Raw genomic sequence first — 23,360 nt, 5'->3', positions numbered from 1 at the left:
GGTTGAATAGAGTAGGAGACAGAGAGGAGCCCTGTGGAACACCTCTTGTGGTGTTGATGAGCGGAGATTCCTTGTTGTTGATCTTTACTTTGTAGCCTCTGTTCGTGAGAAAGGAGTCGAACCATTTGAAAGCCGTACCTGTTATCCCAATGTCCGAAATTCATTTAAGGAGAGTGGAATGATTCACCGTGTAGAATGCTGCCGAGATGTCGAGGAGTATTAGAAGGAAGGAGTGCCCAGAGTCCATACCCATGATGAGATGGTCTGTGAGGGAGATGAGGAGGGATTCGGTGCTTAGCGCTTTGCGAAATCCATATTGCGATGACTGGAGAATGTTGTGATCTTCCAGGTATTCTGATAATTGGGTGTTGACTATTTTTTCTATGATCTTTGCTAGAAAAGGTAGATTGGAAATAGGTTGGAAGTTGTTGGGTTCTCTATGATCTAGATTTGCTTTCTTAAGAAGGGGTTTAAGGGTGGCAATTTTGAGTATGTCCGGGAAGATTCCTTGAGATAGTGAGCAGTTTACTATGTCAACTAGGTACTTGGAGATGCAGTCTGGCACCGATAGAAGAAGCTTGGTTGGGATTTGGTCCAGTGGATGGTATGAAGGTTTCATTTTCTTTATAATGGATTCAATTTCCAGGGAGGAGGTGGGTTCAAATGAGTCTAGTGAGGGTCCAGAATTTTAGGGAGGGGGTCTGGAGATGTGTGTGGAAGTAGAGTTGACAGGCAGGCCTGTTAGTAAGTTAGAAATTTTATTGTGGAAAAAAGTTGCCAATTCATTTGCCTTTGCTTGTGCTTGTTCGTCTGGGATGCATGGGGTAGCGGTTTTAGTGAGCTCCGATACATAGGAGAATAGAGCCTTAGGATCAAAGACGAGGTCATGTATTCTGTGACTGTAGAACTCTTTTTTTGCTCGTTGAGTGCGTTTCTGTAAATGTATAAGGTAGATTTGTAAGCATTTAGTGTGCTCGGACACGGGGTTTTGCGCCATTTGTTTTCTCTTTGTCTGAGGTTTCTCTTAAGTTCTCTGAGTTCGTCAGAGAACCATGGTTGTTTCCTGTTAGACGTCTGTTTGATTTAAAGTGTCCACGAAGAATGGATCCAGTTAATGTTTCAGTGGATAGAGTTCTGAATAGGCAAAAGAGTTGGACTAACATGTTCCTTCAAATTCATAGATCTGGTGTAAGACACTTGGATCTTCTTCACAAAAATATTCATTTAGATCAAGAATGTGGCAGATGCCTTATGGTGTCCTGAAAGATGTATCTGAAATATACGGTGCAGACCTCCCTGTATTTTGGGGTGGTTCAGCTGCCACACCACTCTGTATCGAGCCATGGTGCAACCTCTCCTTAAGTACTGTATGCAGTCCTAGTCAAGGCTTCTCAAGAAAGATGCAGCTGAACTAGAAAAGGTGCAGAGGAAGGCGACAAAAATGATGAAGGGGATGGACATCTCTCCTATGATGAGAAGCTATGCAGTTAGGAAAGAGATGGTCGAGAAGGGACATGAAAGTAGTTTATTAAATCATGAGTGGGGTGGAAGTAAATAAAGGATGGTTATTTACCTTTTCAAATGATACTAAAACAAGAAGACACTCCATGAAACTAGCAACCAGCAGAGTCAAAATAAATTGTAGAAAGTACTTTTTCATTCAGTGCAATATCAAGCTGTGGAATCTGTTGTCAGAGGATGTGATCAAGGTGACTAGCACAGCATAGTTTAACAGAGGTTTGGACAAGTACCTGAAGGAAAAGGGGTAGATTTTCAAATGGTTACGAGCGTAATATATGCTCGTAACCTCCAAAAACCTACCCCTGCATGCGCCGAGCCTATTTTGCATAGGCTCAGCGGTGCACGCAAGCCCCAGGATGCGCGTATGTCCTGGGGCTTCGAGAAAGGGGCGGTCCGGGGCGGGGCCGTGGGCATGGCGGCGGTCCGGGAGCAGGGCCAAGTCCTCCGGCACGCCGTCAGCCGGCTGGCGCGGGCAGATGTAACTTCGGAAACAAAGGTAGGGGGGAGGATTTAGTTAGGGCTGGGGGATGGGTTAGATAGGGGAAGGGAGGGGAAGATGGGAGAAGGTGGGGGGGACCGAAAAAAAAGTTCCCTCCAAGGCCGCTCCGATTTCGGAGCGGCCTTGGAGGGAACAGGGAAAGCCATCGGGGCTCCCCTTCGGCTCGGCACGCACAAGGTGCACCCCCCTTGCGTGCGCCGACCCTGGATTTTATAATATGCGTGCGGCAGCGCGCGCATGTTATAAAATTGGGTGTACATTTGTGTGCGCTGGGTAGCGCGCGGGGTACATTTGTGTGTGCTGGGTAACGCGCACAAATGTACCCCACACGCACTCCTCTAAAAAATCTGCCCCAAAGTCTATTAACACATTAGTAGCCAGGTCAAAAAAGCTATTGTTATCCCTAAGAGTGAGTAACAGGCATTAGATATATTTTATGGCATCTGCCGGGTATTTGCGACTTGGATTGGCCAATATCAGAGACAGGATGCTGGGCTTGATGGACTTTGGTCTGACCAAGAATTGTAGTTCTTATGTTCTTATTGAAGCATGCAAAACACACTCATGTTCACTGTAACACACTTCCTGGGAAGGACCCAAAGATATTTAGACACATTTGGGAAGAAGGTGTTTAGCATTCAATCAGTGCAAAAGCTGAAATCTTTGATAGAATAGTCAAAACTCAGAACAGGCAGAATTCTGCTAAGCCGTAGAGATATTGAGGAATGCAAGAAGTATCTGATCCGCTCTGTGTATGAAGCTTATGACACCGTGACTAGGACTTTGGCTGCTTCTATCTGAGCTTGAAGGCTTATATGATTAAGAGCGTGTGGCCTTCATGAAAGTGTGCAGATGTCCACTATGTTGGGGAAAACTTCTTTGCTATCTCATAGAATTTAGTTCATAGGTGCCTAGATAGACTCAGTCAAGGAAAAGCAAAATTGTTTACCTTGTAATAGGTGTTATCCCAGGACAGCAGGATGTAGTCCTCACATATGGGGTGACATCATCAGATGGAGCCCTTGTATGGAAAACTTCTGTCAAACGTTTCTAGAAACGTTTGGCTGGCACTGTGGGCCTACTGAGCATGCCCAGCATGCCATGATATTCTCAGCTACATGGGTCTCTCTTCAGTCTCGTTTGGAGCAATATATGTGAGCTAAAAAAAATAAATTAATAAAACTATCGGACCCAACTCCGCGGGGAGATGGGTTGGTTCTGTGAGGACTACATCCTGCTGTCCTGGGATAACCCCTATTACAAGGTAAGCAATTTTGCTTTATCCCAGGATAAGCAGGATGATAGTCCTCACATATGGGTGATTAGCAAGCTACAGGCTGAGTCATTCTTATATTATACCAACAGCATACAACTTGTGCAACAAGCACAACAACTGGTGTACTGTTGGAAAAAATGAGGCAGCCTGAAATCACAGCAGGATTGATGTAGAAGGAGTTGGAGTTATACTGGAAATAAGTTCTTTAAGACAGATTGTCCAAAGGCTGAATCTTGTCGTCCTTCTTTGTCCAAACAATAATGAGCTGTAAAGGTGTGAAGAGAACTCCATGTTGTAGCTTTACATATGTCAAGAATGGGCACTGAACGATAGTGTGCTACTGATGTGGACATAGCCCTTACTGAATGTGCTTTTACTCGCCCCTGGAGAGGGATGTTTGCTTTTTCATAACAGAATTCAATACAGTCTACTAGCCAGTTGGAGAGAGTCTGTTTTCCTACCGCAACTCCTGGTTTATTTTTGTCAAAAGAAACAAAGAGTTGGGTGGATTTCCTATGGACCGCCGTGCGGTTTAGGTAAAAAGCTAGTGCACATTTACAGTCCAAGGTGTGTAAGACACTCTCTCCCTGGTGAGAGTGAGATCTCGGAAAGAAAGTAGGCAGAACAATTGACTGATTGATATGAAAATCTGTTACCACTTTTGGTAAGAATTTTGGGTGAGTGCGAAGGACTACTCTGTCATGGAGAAACCTTGTATAGGGTGAGTATGTAACAAGAGCTTGCAACTCACTGACCCTTCTAGCTGATGTAATGGCTACTAAGAAAAGCACCTTCCATGTAAGGAATTTTTCTTCACAAGAGTGTATAGGCTCGAATGGTGAGTACATAAGCCTTGTTAGCACTAAATTAAGGTCCCACTCAGTGACCGGTGGTCGAATGGGAGGCTTAAGGTGGAGTAAGCCCCTCATGAACCTACTTACTAGGGGGTTGTGCTGTTATTGGTGCATCCCCTATTCCCTTGTGGTATGCTGCTATGGTGCTTAGGTGAACCCGTACTATCAGATGTCTGGAGACCAGAATCCGATAGGTGGTAAAGGTAATCTAGTAAAGAAGAAGTGGAGCAGGAGAAAGGTTCTATACCTTGCTTTTCGCCCAAGTTGTACAAACCCTATTCTCTATACTTGCTTCACCCATTTTATGTTTTCCAGGTTATTTCTTCCCTGTTCTTTGTTTTATCCAGGTTATTATTCCCTGTTCACTGTAAAACAAGACTTTGTCTATGTTATTTTGCTGGTTGTAATGTAAACCGAAGTGATAATTAATCTTGTTAATTGAACCTCAGTATATAAAAGTTATAAATAAATAAATAAAAAAATACCCTTTTATGTGCACCATTTTGTAAATCTAGTCCACTTAAAGTGGTAGGATTTACGTGTGGAAGGCTTTCGTGAAGCTATTAGGACTTGAGAGACTTGTGCTGAAAGATTAAGTGGTTGGAGAATTAAGCTTTCAACATCCAAGCTGTTAGGGCAAGAGTTGTCAGGTTGGGATGATGCAACGTGCCTGATTCTGAGTGATGAGAGTGGGCTCTGTGCCCAGGCGGATTGGTTGTGAGATCGAGAGGTCGAGGAGTATGGAAAACCATACTTATCAAGGCCAGTATGAGGCTATGAGGATCATTGTCCCTCTGTCCTGTTGTAACTTCACGAGAGTTTTCGCTATGAGCGGAATTGGAGGATACGCATATAGAAGACCTATATTCCAGGGGCGAGCAAATGCGTCCCTGGGGACTGTTTGTCGACGTCCGTGGAGGGAGCAGAACCTTTCCACTTTGTGGTTCAGGTTGGATGCAAAGAGGTCTATGGTTGGGTGACCCCAGCGTCGAAAGATTTGGCTCGCTACACGTGGGTCCAGCGACCATTCGTGGGGATTGAAATGTCGACTGAGATCGCCCGCTAGGATGTTTTTGATGCCCGCCAGATAAGTGGCTCGTAGATGTATGGAATGCTCTAGAGCCCAAGCCCAAATCTGTACTGCTTCCTGGCATAGCAGAGAAGAGCCCGTGCCTCCTTGTTTGTTTATGTACCACATTGCTACTGTGTTGTCTGTTTGTGTCAGCACAGTCTTTTTTGAGAGGCAGTCTTTGAAGGCATAAAGGGCATATCTCATCACTCGAAGTTCCAAGAAGTTTATCTGATACTGATTTTCGAGCGTAGTCCACGTCTCTTGTGTTTGAAGGTTGTTGATGTGAGCTCCCCATCCCAGGATGAAGGCATCTGTAGTCAGGATGATTTGCAGATTTGCCTGCTGGAATGGGAGACCAGCTTTCAACTCTGATTTGTCCACCAGTAGAGCGATAGACGTAACTGGTCGTGATTAGAATTGTGTACGACAGTGGTTGGAAAGCTTGTAGCCATTGAGATTTCAAAGTCCATTGAGTTCTTCTCATGGCTAACTTCGCCATAGGAGTGACCTGTACTGTCGAGACCATGTGTCCTAGTAGTACTAGAATTTGATGGGCGGATGCGAACTGGTGATGAATCATAATGTTTGCCAGTCATGCCAAATTGTCTACACGGTCGCATGGAAGGGAAGCTTTCGCCACTGTGGTGTCGAGGTCTGCTCCGATGAATGTGAGGAGTTGAGACGGCTTGACGTGGGATTTTGGATAATTGATGAGAAATCCCAGAAGGTGCAATAGTGTTATTGTGGTTTTCAAGGCAGAGAGAGCTCCCTGCCTGGATGGACTTCTGATTAGCCAATCGTCTAGGTATGGAAAAACATGAATGCTGTTTTTTCTTAAATGTGCAGCCACAACTGCTACGCATTTCGTAAACACTCGAGGAGCAGAAGCCAGTCTGAATGGCAGGACTTGGTACTGGCAATAATTCTTTCCCACTACGAATCGTAAATATTTGCGATGTTGTGTAGAAATTAGTATGTGCGCATAAGCGTCTTGAAGGTCCAGAGAACAGAGCCAATCCCCCTTTTGAAGTAATGGAAGGATGGTTCCCAGAGATACCATCCAAAATTTTTCTTTGTATAGAAATTTGTTGAGATTTCGGAGGTCTAAGATCGGGCAAAGGCCGCCTGTTTTCTTTGGAATGAGGAAATAGCGGGAGTAGAACCCCTTTTCCTGCTGAGACCGGGGAACTGGTTCGATGGCCCTGGCAGTCAGCAAAGTAGAGAGTTCTACTTGAAGATGAGATGTCATGAGAATGTTTGACCAAAGTGGAATGGGAGGAGAATGCGGGGGTATCGTGTTGAACTATAGACGGTATCCCCGATGCAGTATGGCTAATACCCATTGATCTTTTGTGATGAGATTCCATTGGTGTTGAAAGTAATGAGTTGACCTCCGACTGGTAGGGAGGGAATGAGGTTGAGAAAAAGGCTGCTGTTCTCTTGGCACGGTTCAAAAACCCGCTGCTGGTCCAGTTTGGGGTGGTGGCTGGGTATTTTGTTGCTTCGGTTGACGTGGACGTCCTCTCTGTGATGAACGTTATGGACGTACTAAAGAAGCAGGGGGGTAACTCCTTCTTGGTCTATAGAAGGGGCTCCTCGAGTCTCTGCGTGATGGACGTCTTAGAGAAGATGTCTGATCTGCTGGTAATTTTGATAGCTGGCTGAGAGTCTCATGATGGTCTTTCAACTGAGAAACCATAGCTTGTATCTTTTCACCGAAAAGATTGTCTCCAACACAAGGGAGTTCTGCAAGCCATTCTTGAACTTCCTGCCTAAAGTCAGACGCCTTAAGCCAGGCTCATCGTCTCTCATTTATTGCAGAGGTAGACAGACGAGTTGACGTTTCAAAGACATCATAGGCTGCTCTCACCTCGTTTTTGCCAGATTCTAATCTCTTGTCAACTAATGTGGCTAAAGGTAGTTGATGTTGTTGTGGGAGATTGTCCACAATACCCTGTACTCGTTTCCATAAGTTCCGTTGGTACTGTGTCATGTATAGTTGGTATGCTGCAATGCGTGCTACCAGCATGGATCCTTGATAGACCTTCTTCCCTAAGGTATCCAAGAACCGTTGCTCCTTTCCTGGTGGGACAGAAGAATGAGGTTTTTGTTTCCGAGCCTTCTTCTGAGCGGATTCTACCACTACCGAATGGTGAGGTAGTTGGGGCTTCTGGTATCCTGGAGCATGTTGCACTAGGTAAGTAGCATCTGTTCTCCGATTTACTGCAGGCACTGAGCAGGGATGTTCCCACATTCGTTGTTGCAAGTCCAAGAGGACTTGATGGATTGGGATAGCCATGATTTCCTTCGGCGCATCCACAAACTGCAGTACTTCTAGAGCCCTATGTCTAGTATCCTCCTCTGTGACTAATTCAAATGGAATGGTATCTGCCATTTCTTTGATAAAATTTGTAAATGACAAATCTTCTGGAGGGGATTTCTCTCTCTCCTCTGGTGGAGAGGGCTCTGATTGCACTTCTTCTGAGTCAGTGTCCATTTCCACATCCTTCCAAGGTGTATATTGAGGATGATAAGGGGAGTCAATGTCCTCTGGCTGGACATGATGCTTTGATTTAAATGCAGCCTTCATTGGGATGTGTTGTGGCATCGTTGGATGTGAGGGCATCGATGGGGAATCGATTGGCCTCGATGGAAATCGATGTCTTGTATCCCCTGATGGACCTGGATGGATTGGCATCGATGTATCTTTAAAAGGCATCAAGGGTGTCTTCGGGACTCGAGCATGATGGAGCCCCGATGGTCTTGGGGCAGAATCGGAGTCTCCGCCGTCATCCTCCGATGATCTGGGAGCCAGAGTGACTGGAGTCATTGGTGGGAGAATTGGCATCGATGGCATTGATGGCTGCGTCAATGGAGTCGGTGCTATCGGTGTTGGCGGAAAAGCCTGTAATAAGGCATTGATTCTATTCAGCAAAGGCTGAAAAGTCGATTGTTCCAATGCCAATGCCGATGCCGGCACCGATGGCAGTGTCGAAGGTTGTAGGTTCTTCAGAGCCTCAACGACGGCTTGTTGGACTAAAGTAGTCACTTCTTCCCTTGAAATCGGGGCAATGTCCACTGCCACTGGGGAAGGCATTGCTGGCGCTATTGGCATTTCCACGATGATTCATGGTGGCACTTCCTCCGACACCGAGCCCGGTGGAGAGCGCCGCGGTTCCTCTTGTGCGGCCGGTGGAGTTGGCTCTAGAACATGTACTTTTTTGGGCGACTTGATGGATTTCGATCCTCACGTCAATGGTGTACCATCCGCTGGGTTGATGGCGATGCCGCTTTTTCTCCCGATGGCTTTTTGATGTCGAAGACGATGCTATCGATGATATTGACGGTGCCGGTGATGGACGGTCTTCGGCCTGTGTTTCACCCCGATGTTTTGAAACCGAGGGAGGAGTTACTCTTGCGGACGACGTCGACGATGGAATCTTTTTGAATAACATCTTGTCCAAATGGGCATGGCTGCCCTTCGGAGTCATCTGGGCACAGGTTGAGCAAGCCCGGACGTCGTGACCTGATCCCAGGCAGAGAACACATACATAATGTGGGTCTGTTATGGACATTTTTTAAAACCCGATGCCATGATAAAAGTATGGCCTAATAACGGTCGATGACTGGCGGGAATCGACAGTAAAGTGATCAGAATCGAACAGAAAACTATCTGAAAATGTACTCACCGAGACTATGTCGAAGGGAGACCCAATTATGAGAAAATTGTGACTGAGAATGTGAAAAGAAAAAGTTTTCTTCTATGAGAAGATGTGAGAAAATCTCTTTCCAGAGCTCCTAACTGCTTTGCTTCAGCAAGGTGGACAAAAAGACTGAAGAGAGACCCCTGTGGCTGAGAATATCAAGGCATGCTGGGCATGCTCAGTAGGCCCACAGTGCCAGCCAAAAGTTTCTAGAAACTTTTGACAGAAGTTTTCCGTACCAGGGCTCCATCTGATGATGTCACCCCATATGTGAGGACTATCATCCTGCTTGTCCTGGGATAAAGGTATTTCTTCTATTTGAAAGAACCACATTACTGATGGGTCTAGTAGGCTCTTTACTAAAACAGGACCAAGTGCATACAAGATTGGCCCTTGTTTTTCTGGATCACATGGCTGAAATGTTTCATGCATTTCCTTTGGCTCATCTGCATATGTAGGGCCTTTAGTGAGCCCTCTGAAGCCAATCAGATCGGCTCTATTAACCATTATCCTACCAGATCTTGGTAACCCCTGAGATGAGGGCAGCCCTTCAGTGGTGGATGAACCTGGAGGTTCTCAAAGAGGGCCTTTCTGCATGATCCAGCACATCAAGTGATTCTAATGATTCCTCCATCAAGGAGTAGAGTGCACAAACCATGGACCCCAAATCATGGACCCAGAGGTTATGATCTGCAGTGGAAAGCCATCTGCAGAGTAACCTGCAGGAGCTCCAATCTATCTGTTATGTGCTAGGAGTATTCTTTCATCTGCTGTTGGGCAAGAGAATATTGATTCAGATGAAAAACCAGGTAGCCCTGCTCTACGTAAACAAGCAGGAAGGCACCAACTCTACACCCTCTGTGAGGAAGCCCTTCAAATCTGGTTGTAGGTTAGTCATCACAATGCCTATTTCAGGCAACCTATCTTCCAGGAGTCCAAAATATGTTGGCAGATTGCCTATACAGAATGCTACAATCTCACAGGTGGTCCTTGGATAAATGATCACAGACAAGATGTTTAATCTTTGGGGAATGCCAATGATCGTGTCTGTAATCTGTAGCACATAATAGTGCACTATACAGTCTGCTAGTTAACTGGACAGAATTTGTTTGACAACTACCTCAAGCTACTAGGATAAAAGCAACATTAAAAAATGCTCGCATGCATTACAGCACATTCAGAGGTATTGTATTTTATAATCACCATGGAAAAGTTACAAAATACGAATACATAGGCATGCACAAATCCTCACATATGCAAAAACCATGAGTTGCGCAAGTTCGGACTTATCTGGAGAAACAGCAGTTTATTCAGCTAAGCAGTGGCATGTATTCAGATAAGTCCGAAAAGTGCTACTTAGATGGACAAGTAGCACTTTTCAGACTTATCCAGCTATGTAGGCCTGCTGCTACTTAGCCAGATAAATCAGAATATAGCCAGACTGCTACTTATTCGAATGAATTCAAATTTGTCCATCTAAGTAGAGGGAAAGGCACTACTTATCTGAATAAGTTGGAAATTAGCCACAAAAGCGTACACAACTCATATATCTGCACTTCCAATTTTACAAGGATATGCGTACAGATTTTTATCGCGTTATTTTGATGCTTTATTTACAGCACTGGAAAGAGAAGTTTTTCATTTCTGCATGTTACAGTATGGACAATCACAGTGAAAATTTCCCCTACCATATTCTGCCAACATGCCTTAACTCTGTACTTAGGGGGCCTGCTTCAAAAGCAGCAAGGCGATTTGGATGCATTTGAGGCTTCACAGCTCCCAAGAATGTTCATATAGGTGCCAAATTGTGTTTATTATGATTATTGGTAATGGTAAAGCAGAGTTGCTTACCTGTAATGGGTATTCTCCAAGGACAGCAGGATGTCAATGCTCACATATGGGTCCCATCATTCTATGGAGCCTGGTACAGAAAACCTATGTTAAAGTTTCTAGAACTTTGACTGAGCCTCTCTGTGCATGCTCAAGCATGCATACCATGCAGCCTCAGTCTTATAATACAGAAATAAAGAAAAAAACCTAACTCCACAGGGAGGCAGGAGGGTTTCATGCAGACTTACATCCTGCTGACCTTGGAGAACACCTCTGACAGGTAAGCAACTATGCTTTCTCCGAGGACAAGCAGGATGGCAGTCCCCACACATGAGTAAATCTCTAGCTACAGGCAGACCCCCAAAGAAAAAGGGAACCAACAAAACATGCCAATGGGTACAACAATAACAATGTAACAGTAGTGGTGGTGGTGGTGGGGGGGGGGGGGGGGTGCCTGAACAAAAGCAATGGGCCCTAGGTGGCAACAGAGTTGCATTCTAAACCTCAAACAAGTTATGAAGGACAGTTTGGCCAAACCTGCTGTCGTGTCGGCCATCTCTGTCCAAACAGTAATGTGATGTGAATAAGTGGATGGAACTCCACATCATAGCTCTGCAGATCTCCTCCAGGGGGACTGCTATCAAGTAGGCCATTGATGCTGCCAGGGGATGAAATTAGTGGGCCCTAGCATGTCCCCCAAGATGCATTCCCACTTGGGCATAATAAAAGGAGATGCAGTCTGCTAGCCAATTGGATAGCATCTGTTTGACAATGGCAATCCCCAGCTTGTTCTGATCAAAAGAAACAAAAAGCTGGGTGGACTACTTATGGGCTTCTGTCTGCTCCAGACAGAAGGCTAAGACTCTTTTGCAGTCCAGACTGCATAGGGCTCATTCAGATTGGTGTGTATGAGGCCTGGGAAAAAATGTTGGCAGGACGATAGACTGGTTAAGATGGAAGAATAGCACCACCTTATGCAGAAACTTGCGTATGCATAAGTCACTAAGGCCTGGAACTCACTAACCTACGTCCTGAAGTGACTGCTACCAAAAATAGGATCTTCCAAGTCAGGTACTTCAGGTCACAGGAGCACAGAGGCTCAAAAGGAGTTTTCATCAGCTGAGCTAGTACCACGTTGAGGTCCCAGGACACAGTAGGGGACCTTAGGGGAAGCTTCAACTGAAGTAAAGCCCACATAAATTGTATAACTACAGGCTTTATAAAGATGGGCATACCCTCCACACCTTGGTGATATGCGCCAATTGCACTGAGATGAAACTTGAGTTGGTCTTAGGACCAGCTTCGTAAAGGTGTAGAAGATATTCAAGAAGTTTTTGCATGGAGCAGGAGAAAGGATCTAGGGCCTTTTGCTCACACCACATGGAAAACCTCCTCCACTTCAGTCCATATAACTTTCTAGTGGAAGGATCTCTGGAAACTATGAGGACACGAGACGCATCTTCCAAGAGACTGAGGTGTAAGATCAACTTCCCAATATCTAAACTGTGAGTGACAGGTTGTGGCATCCCATCCCTGGGGGATGGGATGCCACAACCTACCCATATTCCTGGTAATGAGATCTGGGAAGTCCACAGTCTGATTGGTTTCTGGATGTACAACTCCCGAAGAAGCGGAAACCAGACCTGTCTCAGCTAATGGGGGGCTATGAGATTCATAGTCCCCCTGTCCTCCTGAACCTTCAACAAAGTCTTCACCACTAGCGGAACTGGAGAGTATGCATACAGAAGACATTTGCCCCAATGAAGGGCAAAAGTGTACGAGGCTAACTTGCCGTGTACCCTATACATAGAAAAGAATCTAGGAACCTTCCTGTTCCAAGGGGCCAATGAAGAGATTCACCTCTGGACTTGCCTAGAGGTAGAAGATCTGGTTTGCTATCCCCTGGGTCCAGCGACCATTCATAGGATCATTAGGATTGACTCAGTCTGTCTGCTACCAAATTCTCCACACCGGCTAAATACGTGGCCCTGAGTATCATCCCATGGAAGACAGTGCATGACCATATTTGACATAGGAGATATGAGCCCATACCTCTCTGCTTGATGAGGTAGTACATCACTACCTGCTTGTCCATCTGGACCAACACAATATTTTGGACAGCAAATCTCTAAAAGCCCACAGTGCATATCTGATCACCTGGAGCTCCAGGAAGTTGATTTGGTAGAGAAGATCCTGGGCAGACCAAGTACCCTGGGTGCTGAGCCCATCTATATGTGCACCCCAGCCCAGGGTGGACACATCCTTTGTCAATTTGCATTTGAGGAATCTGGCAGGACACTGCCCATTCCAAACTGAATTTCCCGTCACCAGGACAATGATTCCTGGAGTGATGGAGTGACTCGAATGAAGACCCATAGAGCCTGTGTTACTTGAAGCTACTCAGATTTCAGAGTCCATTGGGCACTTTGCATGTGTAGATGTGCCAAGGGACTAGAGTGCACAGTCTCAGCCATATGGCTGAACAAGCTCAACATTTGCCACGCTGATTACGGCTGGCTCTTCTGAGTTTCTGTTGCAATAGCCATCAAGGTGATGGTTCTTTGCAGTGACAGGAAAGCCTTGGCCTGAGCCATGTTTGGCAGGGCAATTGGAGTTCATTGGAGCCCTGGTGGCTGGGGAAGATCTCGATATGAGTATATGTGTCCTTTAGATAGAGAGAGCATAGCCAACCCCTTTTTGCAGAAAAGTGATCAAGGGAAACCATCCTGAACTTTTCCCATTTTAGAAACTTGTTCAAGGCCCTTAGGTCTAGGATGGGACAGAGCTCCCTGGTTTTCTTTGGAATCAGGAAGTACCGGGAGTACAAACCCCACCCTCACTGCCCTGGTAGAAAGGGCTCGACTTCTCTGGCCATTAAGAGGGAGGAGAGCACAGACAAGCATTTCCTGATGTGCTACTGGTCCCCAAAATGGACTCAGAGGGCAATTTGGTGGTGGGGCTCCCAACATATTTAATTTGTACTCTCTGCAAATGATGGGAAGGACCCACAGGTGTGAGGTTACACTGGGCCACTAGTTTGCATAGAACCTCAGCCTGCCCCCGACTGGAAGATCCTACACCACGGGTACCGAGGACCTTGATTACACCTTCTCTGATCCAGTCAAAACCCTGTCCCAGAAGTTGACAGAGGCACCATCTGGGGCTTTGGGGTCCTCTGTTGATTGGGGTGGCTGAAGGGGCCTGTTGCTGTGCCGGGACCATGGAGCATAATGTCTCTTCAAGTGGAAGAAAGACTTCTGCAGGCCTGATCTCAAGGACCTCCTGGATGAGGAGGCTAGGTCTTGAGACCAATGGAGAGCTGATGGAGTGTTGTGCAGTGATCTTGGATCAGTGCTACCATGTCCCTCACCTCATCTCCGAAGAGATTCTCTCCAGTGCATAGCACATTGCTATGTGGACAATGAGAATAGTTCCTGAAATACTTTCCCCCAAGAGCATCCATGGTGCTTGGGTCCTTCCCCAGAAACACTGAGGAGTGGGTCTAAAGGCACTTGGCCTTCTTGAGAACGGATTTGATCACTGCCGATTGGGTTGGTAGGTGACGCTTGTTGAATCTGGAAGCATTTTGGATGAGGAAGCCCACGTCCGCCTTCTTGGTAATGGAAGCCACCAAGAGGGGGTTCTCCCACATCCTCATCAGCAACTTCATAAGGCTGTTACGATGTGGGCTAGTGAGCCCTTGGGCTATTGTTAAATTTGTGCACCTATTTAGCACAAGCGCAAGATAGGCCTTTACAGGCAGTAGCTGACTCATCATAGGTCTTCTACCTAGCCACCCATTTCCCCTTTGGGTTGAGCCCGCAGGTTCTGATGGCTAGCAAGGCTTCCCTGGCTTGATTCAAAGGTGGAGGCAAAGGTAGAATTGGTAGCCGAACAAAGCGACATCTGGGTCTTATTCGAGGTCTAGACAGGCTGAAGGCAAGGCAAAATCCAGGTCAGTTGCAAGGTCTAGGCAGGCAGAAGTCAAAGGTAAAGCCCAGGTCCATTCCAAGGTCAGGGTAGGCAGAAGATAAAGGTGAAGTCCAGGTCCATTCCGAAGTCAAGCACAAGGAATCAGGCCAGGAAGACCAAAACACAGGCAAACAGACACTAACAGTCATGTAAGGAGAGGACAAACTCAGGAGGTAGACACTGAGGAAGGCAGGAACCAGGAATGGAGGAGAACTACAAAATAAGCAATCAGGACCCACAGGAACATCGAACATGCTCAGCAATTAGCACTGCTGAAGAAGAAGATCTGCTTCAAAGGCATTGAGTGGTAGTTCTAAGCCTCCTTTATACTAGGCAGGATGTAATGTCATCAGGGTGTGTACAGGAAGTCCAAACAACAGGGCCTATAAGAAGGCTCAGAAACTGCAGGAATTTCAGATAAGTTTCTGGGATGCTACATAATACCAAAGGCTAGAGGTGATGGGCATTACAAACGATTTTCTGCACTGGGACTGCCATGATCTCCTTAGGAAGTTCCATGTACTGGAGAATATCCAGCATCTGATGCCAGGTATTCTCTTCCATCTGCAATGTAAACAGGATGGCCTCTACCATCAACCGAACAAAACCTGCAAAGGAGAGGTCTTCAGGTGGAGGCTTTCTTTTGCCAGCAGGAGAAGACGGGTCGGAGGGGAGGCCATCTAATGCCTTGACCTTCAAAGCTTCTAAGGAACCTCCCCCTCCATGGGTCATAAGAATCATCCCTACTGTCATAGTCAGGGGATGGATCTGAGGCACTTGGTCCTTGGCTTGCAGTATGGGAAGCAGAGTGGCTGGCCAGATGGGCTTGGACCCTGAGGTCGCCCCCATCTTCGGGAAAGCTTCATCCTCCGAGGAACCATGGATGACCACGGACCAGTTGGTGGTGGCTTTGATGTCATGACGGATGTTGATGTTGCTCTGGGTACCGACACCGGCTGGGTTAGTAGCACACTGATAAGCGCCTGCAAGGAGCAGAGCAGAGCTTGAGGATCAGCTGTATCGGGCTCGAAACAGTTGGTGCTCCAACACCGAGACCCTGCAGCACCTGCTGCACATGCTTCTCTAGCTCCTCCTCGAAGATCACCTACCTAAAAATAGACTGGGATCCAGGAAGTGTGACCAGATCCTCTTTGGAACGTGGTGGACATCTGGACCAGTAGAGGCTGTAGCAAATCCCTGGGAACTATGGCAGATTGGCACTCCTCACCATGGGATTGCTTCAGGGGCATCATAGTCAAGGCTGGTGCATCCCCATGCCTGGCACCATGTATTGACAGAGACCGATGTTGATGCTTCGACTTCCCTCGATGCTCATGTATCAGTCCTTCCCTGGTGCCAAGGACAAAGATGACGAACCCAACGTCTTTGACCTGGAAAAGCTGGGAAATGGCCCATCTCTGGCGTTCCTGTTAGTCACTGATGCCAATGGAACTGATGGTCCCGCTGATGCTGTTGGCTCGACGGCTACTGATTTGACTCTGATGTTCCTTACTGTTGATGCTGATGGATTAGTCTCCAGGTGTCCGATGAGTTGGTCCATCTTCTCCAGATAGGCTATGGTCCTTTAGGGGTTATCTGAGAGCACTTGTGACAACTTGGGTCATGTGATGCCCCCAGCCAGAGGGGGCATGGGGATCCATGATAGAGATAGTTCTTTCAATCGATGGCATTGCTTCACGAAATAAAAGAGAAACGATATTGAAATCTATGGTGGCGGCTGCTGTTGGCTGGCAAGCACTGATCGCACACTGTCATGGGGAATGACATGAAACGAAACAATCAACACTACATAAAAACTACCAAGGGAGATTAGAGGGGAGAACTGAGGGGACTCACTGCAACCACGAAACACCAGGCTCCACAGAAAAAGAAAGACTGATGGAATCCCACATGGCCTTGTGGTATAATGTATGCTCAGAGAGACTCAGTCAAAGTTCTAGAAACATTGTCATAAGTTTTCCATGCTGGGCTCCATCAGATGTCGTCACCCATGTGTGAGGACTGCCATTCTGCTTGTCCTCGGAGAATTTTATTTTAATAAACTACTTTCAGAAACAACAAATTAGTATAGACTAAGAAAACATCAATTACATAAATAGTTAATAAACATGAGAAATGATATAAATTAAAAAGTTATAAAAATAAACAAACTAAGACAATTCTCCACTAGTAACTGATCTGAGACCACCAGCTTATTTCCACTTGGGCCACAAAGCAGCTGCTATAAAGCTGCTAGATAACCAATAGGGTAAAGATTCCTTGTGCCATTTGCTGAGTCAGCTGGCTCTCCTCAACTTTGTTTAAATTGAACTTCATGATATCAACATCTGAATGAAAGCTTACCTGTACACTCTGCTCACCAGCACTTCATTAGTAAAGCCCATTCCTCCCCAAAACTGAAGACAACCATCAGTCACCTCACGAGCTAGACGACCTGCTTTCAGTTTAGCCATGGAAGCAAATTTGGTCACATCATTGCCTTTTATATACAGAGCTAAATTAAACAAATAAAAAATAATCAATAACCATTAATTAATATAACTATAAACCCACTCCTTTAAATTTTCTTCTTTCAGTATTATCATGAGATCATTTCAGCCACCAATCTCTGCTACTGCAAATGATAAATATCAGAGACTCTTTTTGATGCACAAACCTTAGTGTTTCTAAGCAGTCACCATCATTTGCTTTGAGAATGGTCCAAGACTGAGTTATAATCAGATAGTATTTGAAGCCACAGGTAATTGCTCTAAGTCCTGCTCTGAAGCACTGATTTCTTTTAGCCCATGGGACAAAGTTCTGGTCAGGAGATGTAGTCTGCCCTAGCTTCCAATCATCATAAACCAGTTTCACTGAAGTTGACCAGGCCAGAATGGAGTCAAGTCAGGTAGTGCTGACAATGGGTTGGTTGTCTAGGCTAAAAACGGAGAAATTACTTTTTACCTGATAATTTTGCTTTCCTTAGTGTAGACAGATGGACACAGGATCAGTGGGTTATGCACCTCTGCCAATAGATGGAGACGGAGCAAACTGATGTCACAGTATATATACTCCTGCAGTGATATCAGCCTGCCAATATTCTCTTCAAAAGCAAATGTGGACAGACTAGTAAAAAACTTGATTAAAAACAGTCAACCATTATTATACTCAACCAACATGAAACTCTGGACTCAGGCAATGAATGTATGTACCCCAATCTAGGGACTGGATGAACACTTACCAGTAATCCCCTGGAACTCGTAGCCCCACAGGAGGACCATTAACACAATCATTCGACAGCCAAGGGCAGGAGGCTGCGTCCATCTGTCTACACTAAGGAAAACGAAATTATTAGTTAAGTAGTAATTTCTACTTTTTCAGCAGCATGTAGACAGTTGGACTCAAGATCAGTGGGATGTACCAAAGCTACTCCCAAACAGGGTGTAAGGCTGCCCGTGGTCCAGTCAACACCGCATATGCAAAGGCTGCATCCTCCCAGGCTTGCACATCCAGATGATAAAACCTGGAAAAAGTGTGTAAGGAGGACCATGTTGCAGCTCAGCAAATGTCGATGGGAGACAACAATCTAACCTCCGCCCAAGACACTGCCTGAGCCCTAGTAGAATAAGCCTTAACCTGAGTAGAAAATGGCTTTTCAGCATCCACATATGTGACCGTGACTATCTTCTTAATCCAGCGAGCTATTGTAGCCCGCGAAGCTCATTCACCCTTTTTTCCACCATGAAGGACAAACAGGCGATCCGTCTTTCGGAAAAGTTTAGAAACCTCCAAATACCACACAACATGTCTCTTGACATTCGAGGGACGCAAGAGGCAATACTCTTCTGTATCAATGTCTTTATCCAAGGATGGCAAGGAAATGGACTTAAGTGAAAATCCAAGATCACCTTAGGCAAGTAGTATTGCCCCTGGAGTCACCCGAAGGAATGGCTCCCAACAAGACAAGGCCTGCAGCACGGAAATTCGATGCACAGAACATATCACCAGGTCAGTAACCGCAAGGAAAGGCTACGCAGCGGTCGAACACCAGGTTAAGATTCCACAATAGAACCAATAACCTCAAAGGAGGTTGAACATGCTTCACTCCCTTCAAAAATCGGGCCACATCAGGATGAGACTATAAGGATTCACCTGACCCCTGAAACAGGCAAAAGCTGCAAGCCATACCTTCAAGGCATTAAGAGCCAAGCCTTTATTTAACCCATCCTACAAAAATTCCAATAACTGAACGAGGAAGAACACCTTGATCCTCACAGAAAGCCTCAAACACTCGCCAAGCCCACACATAGGCTAAGGAAGTGGAGAACTTTTGAGCTTGTAGCAAGGTGGCAATCACTGCAGAAGAATAGCCACGCTTCAACAAGCTGTTATGATTCGTGTGTTTTGTGGACCCTTGGCCAGAGGTGAGGGTTGAGACCACCTGTAGGGAGGAGCCCCACAGGTCCTCACTGTCGGGAGGCGAGGTAAGCTGCAGCAGGAGCTGGTAGAGAGAGTACTGTGGGGGATCCCAAGAAGTGGGATAAGGGACACAGACCAGAGAGAGAACCCACAGTATACAGGCAGGACTGGAGAAGCATGTATAGTCACTGGTGTAGACACTGCCCCGAGGAGCTGGGAAGCGCAGGTACAGTCACTGGTGTAGGCACCGCCCCGAGGAGCAGAGAGCGCGGAGTTGAGTCTCCAAAGCAGAAAGGCAGTTCTGAGGGACAACCCTGAGGAGCAAAGAGGCCGGCAGGCAGGAGCTCTGGCAGGCGCAAGGCTAGCCCGAGGAGCAGGGAAAGCCCAGAGATGAAGTCTCTGACTGGAGCGCAAGCAGGCCTCTGAGGAGCGGATACCTGAGCCAGAAAGCAGAGTAGCAGTAAGATCCGGTACAGGAACCACGGGTGCAAGGAGACAGGAACAAGCACCAGACGAAGGGACTCATTGCCAAGTCAGTTTGTGTAGGCCAGAGGAGGTGTTTAAATGTCTCCAGGAAATGTCATCATCAGTCAGGACCGGCCCAGGAGTTCCTGCCCTTGGTCCCTTAAATAGAGCACAGATGGTGCGCGCGCACGCCTAGGGGAACCCAGAGTTGGGAGCATGGATCGGCGGCGGCTTCCTCGCCATGAGTCGAGGTTCCTCGTCAGTGGTCAGGGCCGCGAAGGGGAGAGCAGCGTTGCGAGTGCTTCCCCTGACCTTCAGGGGAGCTGGGAGCCGCCGCCGGCAGGATGGTGAGGAAGGTTGGTCACAGGGTCCATGACCGACCGACATAACACAAGCGAGCCCTCTCAAGGGCCAAATTGTAAGACAAAACCGAGTCGGATCTTCATAAAGACAAACCCCTGCTGCAATAGATTCTTGTGCGATGGAAGACGAAGGAGGGTCTCCACCAGGAGTCTTCGCAGATCTGTATACCATGGTCTTCTGGGCCAATCTAGTGCCACCAGAAGCACCATCCCCCTGTGGCCTTCAATCCAGCAAACTATTCTGCCCAACTTGGGCCACAGGAGAAAGGCATGCAGCAACTTGTCTTCTGGCCAGACCTGCACGAGAGCATCAATACCCAGGGACCTTGGATTTCTCCTGCAACTGAAGAATCGAGGAATCTTTGCATTGCGAGAAGTCACCAGCATGTCTAGGAACAGAAGGCCCTAGTGATCCACTATCAGTTGAAATGCTTTGTCCGACAATATCCATTTCTCCTGGGTCCAAACTCTTCCTGCTGAGAAAATCTACTCTTACGTTGTCTTTTCCTGCAATGGGAGAGGCTAAGATCACCTGGAGATGCCCTACTACCCATTCTATAAGTTGGTTTACTGACTCTTGGTTCCTCCCTGCAGATTGATGTAAGCCACTGTAATTGGGTTGTATTGTTTGACCCTGCAGTCTGCTGCTGAACTGCAAAGCATGCCAACTGGACTGCCCGGGTTTCCAGGCGATTGGTGCTCCAGAGGGACTCTTCTGCATTCCAGCATCCTTGCGCCGTTAGCTCCTGACAGTGTGCTCCACAATGCTGGAGACTCAAATCTGTTGTGAGTATCAACCAGTCCGGTGAGGTCAGAGAAACACCCTTTCTCAGATGATCCTCCTGCAACCAGCACTAGAGGTGAGAGCAGGCATCCATCGGTAAGTGGAGCCAAACCAAATTGTCCTGAGATTGTGGGTTCCATCGAGACAGCAGGGAGCGCTGAAGGGATGCATATGCACCTTCACGCACGGCACCACTTCCAGGGTTGCCATCATTAAACCAAATACCTGTAGATAGGACAACATTGTCAGGTGTATAGTGTTCAACAAAAGACGCACCTGGGACATCAACTTCTGAATCTGAACTTCTGGAAGGAACATAAGAACATAAGAAATTGCCATGCTGGGTCAGACCAAGGGTCCATCAAGCCCAGCATCCTGTTTCTAACAGAGGCCAAATCAGGCCACAAGAACCTGGCAAGTACCCAAACACTTAGAAGATTCAATGCTACTGATGCCCGTAATAGCAGAGGCCATTCCCTAAGTCAACTTGATTAATAGCAGTTAATGGACTTCTCCTCCAAGAACTTATCCAAACCTTTTTTAAATTTAGCTACACTAACTGCATTAATCACATCCTCTAGCAACAGAGCTTAATTGTGCGTTGAGTGAAAAAGAATTTTCTCCGATTAGACTTAAATGTGTTACTTGCTAACTTTATGGACTGCCCCCTAATCCTTCTGTTATCCGAAAGTGTAAAAACCGATTCACATCTAATCGTTCAAGACCTCTCATGATTTTAAAGATATCTATCATATCCCCTCTCAGCTTGCCTCATGTTGAACTGAACACCTATGTACTCCAATGATTGAGATGGCTGAAGACTGCTCTTGGTCAAGTTCACCACCCAACCAAACTCTTGCAACAAAATCACCACCTTGCGAGTCACCAGGTGGCTCCCTTCCAGAGATATGGCTCGAATCAGCAAGTCATCCAAATATGGGTGTACTAGGATTCCATCTTTTTTCAACTCTGCCACTACTACCACCATAACCTTGGAAAAGGTTCTGGGGGTGATGGCTAGGCTAAAGGGCACTGCCCGAAACTGATAATGGAGCCCCAACACCGTGAAACGCAGAAAACATTGGTGCTCAAATTGAATGGGAATATGAAGGTAGGCCTCAGACAGATCCAGGGAGGTCAGAAATTCCCCCGACTGCATGGCCATTATCACTGAGTGCAAGGTTTCCATGCGAAAATGAATCACCCACAAATGATGGTTGACTCCCTTGAGATCCAGGATAAGAAAAAAGGAGCCCTCCTTCTTGAGCACAACAAAATAAATGGAATATCGCCCCATATGTTCTTGAGACATAGGCAATGGAACCACAGCCCTCAGACTGAGAAGCCTTGACAGCGTAGATTCCACTGCTTGCTTCTTCTGCGGGGAATGGCAAGGAGACACCATGAACACGTCCTGAGGAATACTGTAAAATTGCAGCATATATCCTTCTCCTTATCACTTCCAGGACCCACTGATCAGATGAAATCTCAACCCACCTCTGATAAAAGAGAGAGAGGTGTTCCCCTAACTCTTTTTCCTGAAGAAAAGTCTTCATTGTGTGGCTTGGGAGGATATACTATCCGAGCCCACTCCCTGCTTGGGCTGTCTGGGATGAAAGGACTGAGACTTTCTGAAAGCTCGAGTTCTCTGAAAGGTCAATCCTTTGTAGGGACAAATCTGCTGGGAACCCCGAGATGATCCCTCATACCAAAGGGGCGCTGCAACTGTTTCTTATCCTCTGGCAACCAAAGAACCGGAGACTCACCCCACTTACTGGCCAATTTCTCCAACTTGCTCCCAAACGAGCCTCTAAAAGGCAATTTTGTAAGATTAGCTTTGAAGGTCGCGTCAGCCCACCAATTTTGCAGCCATAATTGACGCCTGGCTGCTATTACCGAAGCCATTCCTCTAGCCGAGGTATGGACCAAATCACAGCCCGCATCTGCTAAAAAGGTGGCAGCAGGTTCCATAACTGCTCTGGAACTCACTCCAGAATCATCAATCTCCTGAGAGAGAGAAGCAGACAAGAGTGAGCCACTAGGGTGCAACTGTCAGATGTCGCCCAGCTGATGGACTCCGGATTGGCTTTTCTGGGTCCGGTACTGGTAGAGATAACTCCCGTGCAACTACAAAATTCCAATGGAAGTTAACTGTAAATCTGCCCTCCGCTTCCCAGGAGGTTCCCCTGGCAGGGCTCAAACTCACAATGTCTGGCTGGCTGGGAGCCTGAAGTTCTCCCTGGTGAGCCAACAGCTCCAGCCAGCTACTGCTCAGCCTTTACATAACAGACCTCTTCTTTGTACAAACCAAGTCCCGACAAAACAAAACAATGTCCCAAAACAATCCAACAAAGAATTTAAAGTCCGGCCCTGCTGGCCTATCTGCCACCTCCCTTGTACAACTTTTCCCAGAGATAACTTCACTAGCTTGGCAGTTTTAGCAATAGTTCACCAGCAGAGAGAAAAAATAATCCAAAAACAAATGGAAGCATCTGAATTCCCAGGCTCACCTTTCCTGGCACCACGGTCGCAATACTTCTTCCTTCAGTCTCCCCTGTGTAGGCAGCTTCCTGGAAACAGTGTTCTTCAAAGGAACAAGCAT

At 46.6% G+C, this 23,360-nt stretch overlaps 1 protein-coding gene across 1 annotated transcript in view; it reads right to left on the bottom strand.

Annotated features, from left to right (window-relative positions):
* Positions 1-23,360, bottom strand: part of LOC115084265 (probable acyl-CoA dehydrogenase 6) — a 317,847-nt gene that overhangs the window by 9,461 nt on the left and 285,026 nt on the right. The window contains 1 exon segment of the mRNA XM_029588898.1: positions 17,093-17,243. Coding sequence (XP_029444758.1) covers positions 17,093-17,243 — 151 coding nt within the window.

The sequence above is a fragment of the Rhinatrema bivittatum genome, chromosome 2, assembly GCF_901001135.1.
Source record: "Rhinatrema bivittatum chromosome 2, aRhiBiv1.1, whole genome shotgun sequence".
Lineage (NCBI taxonomy): Eukaryota > Metazoa > Chordata > Amphibia > Gymnophiona > Rhinatrematidae > Rhinatrema > Rhinatrema bivittatum.
Note: the sequence above shows the minus strand (reverse complement) of the source record. Positions and strands in the feature narration are given on the sequence as shown.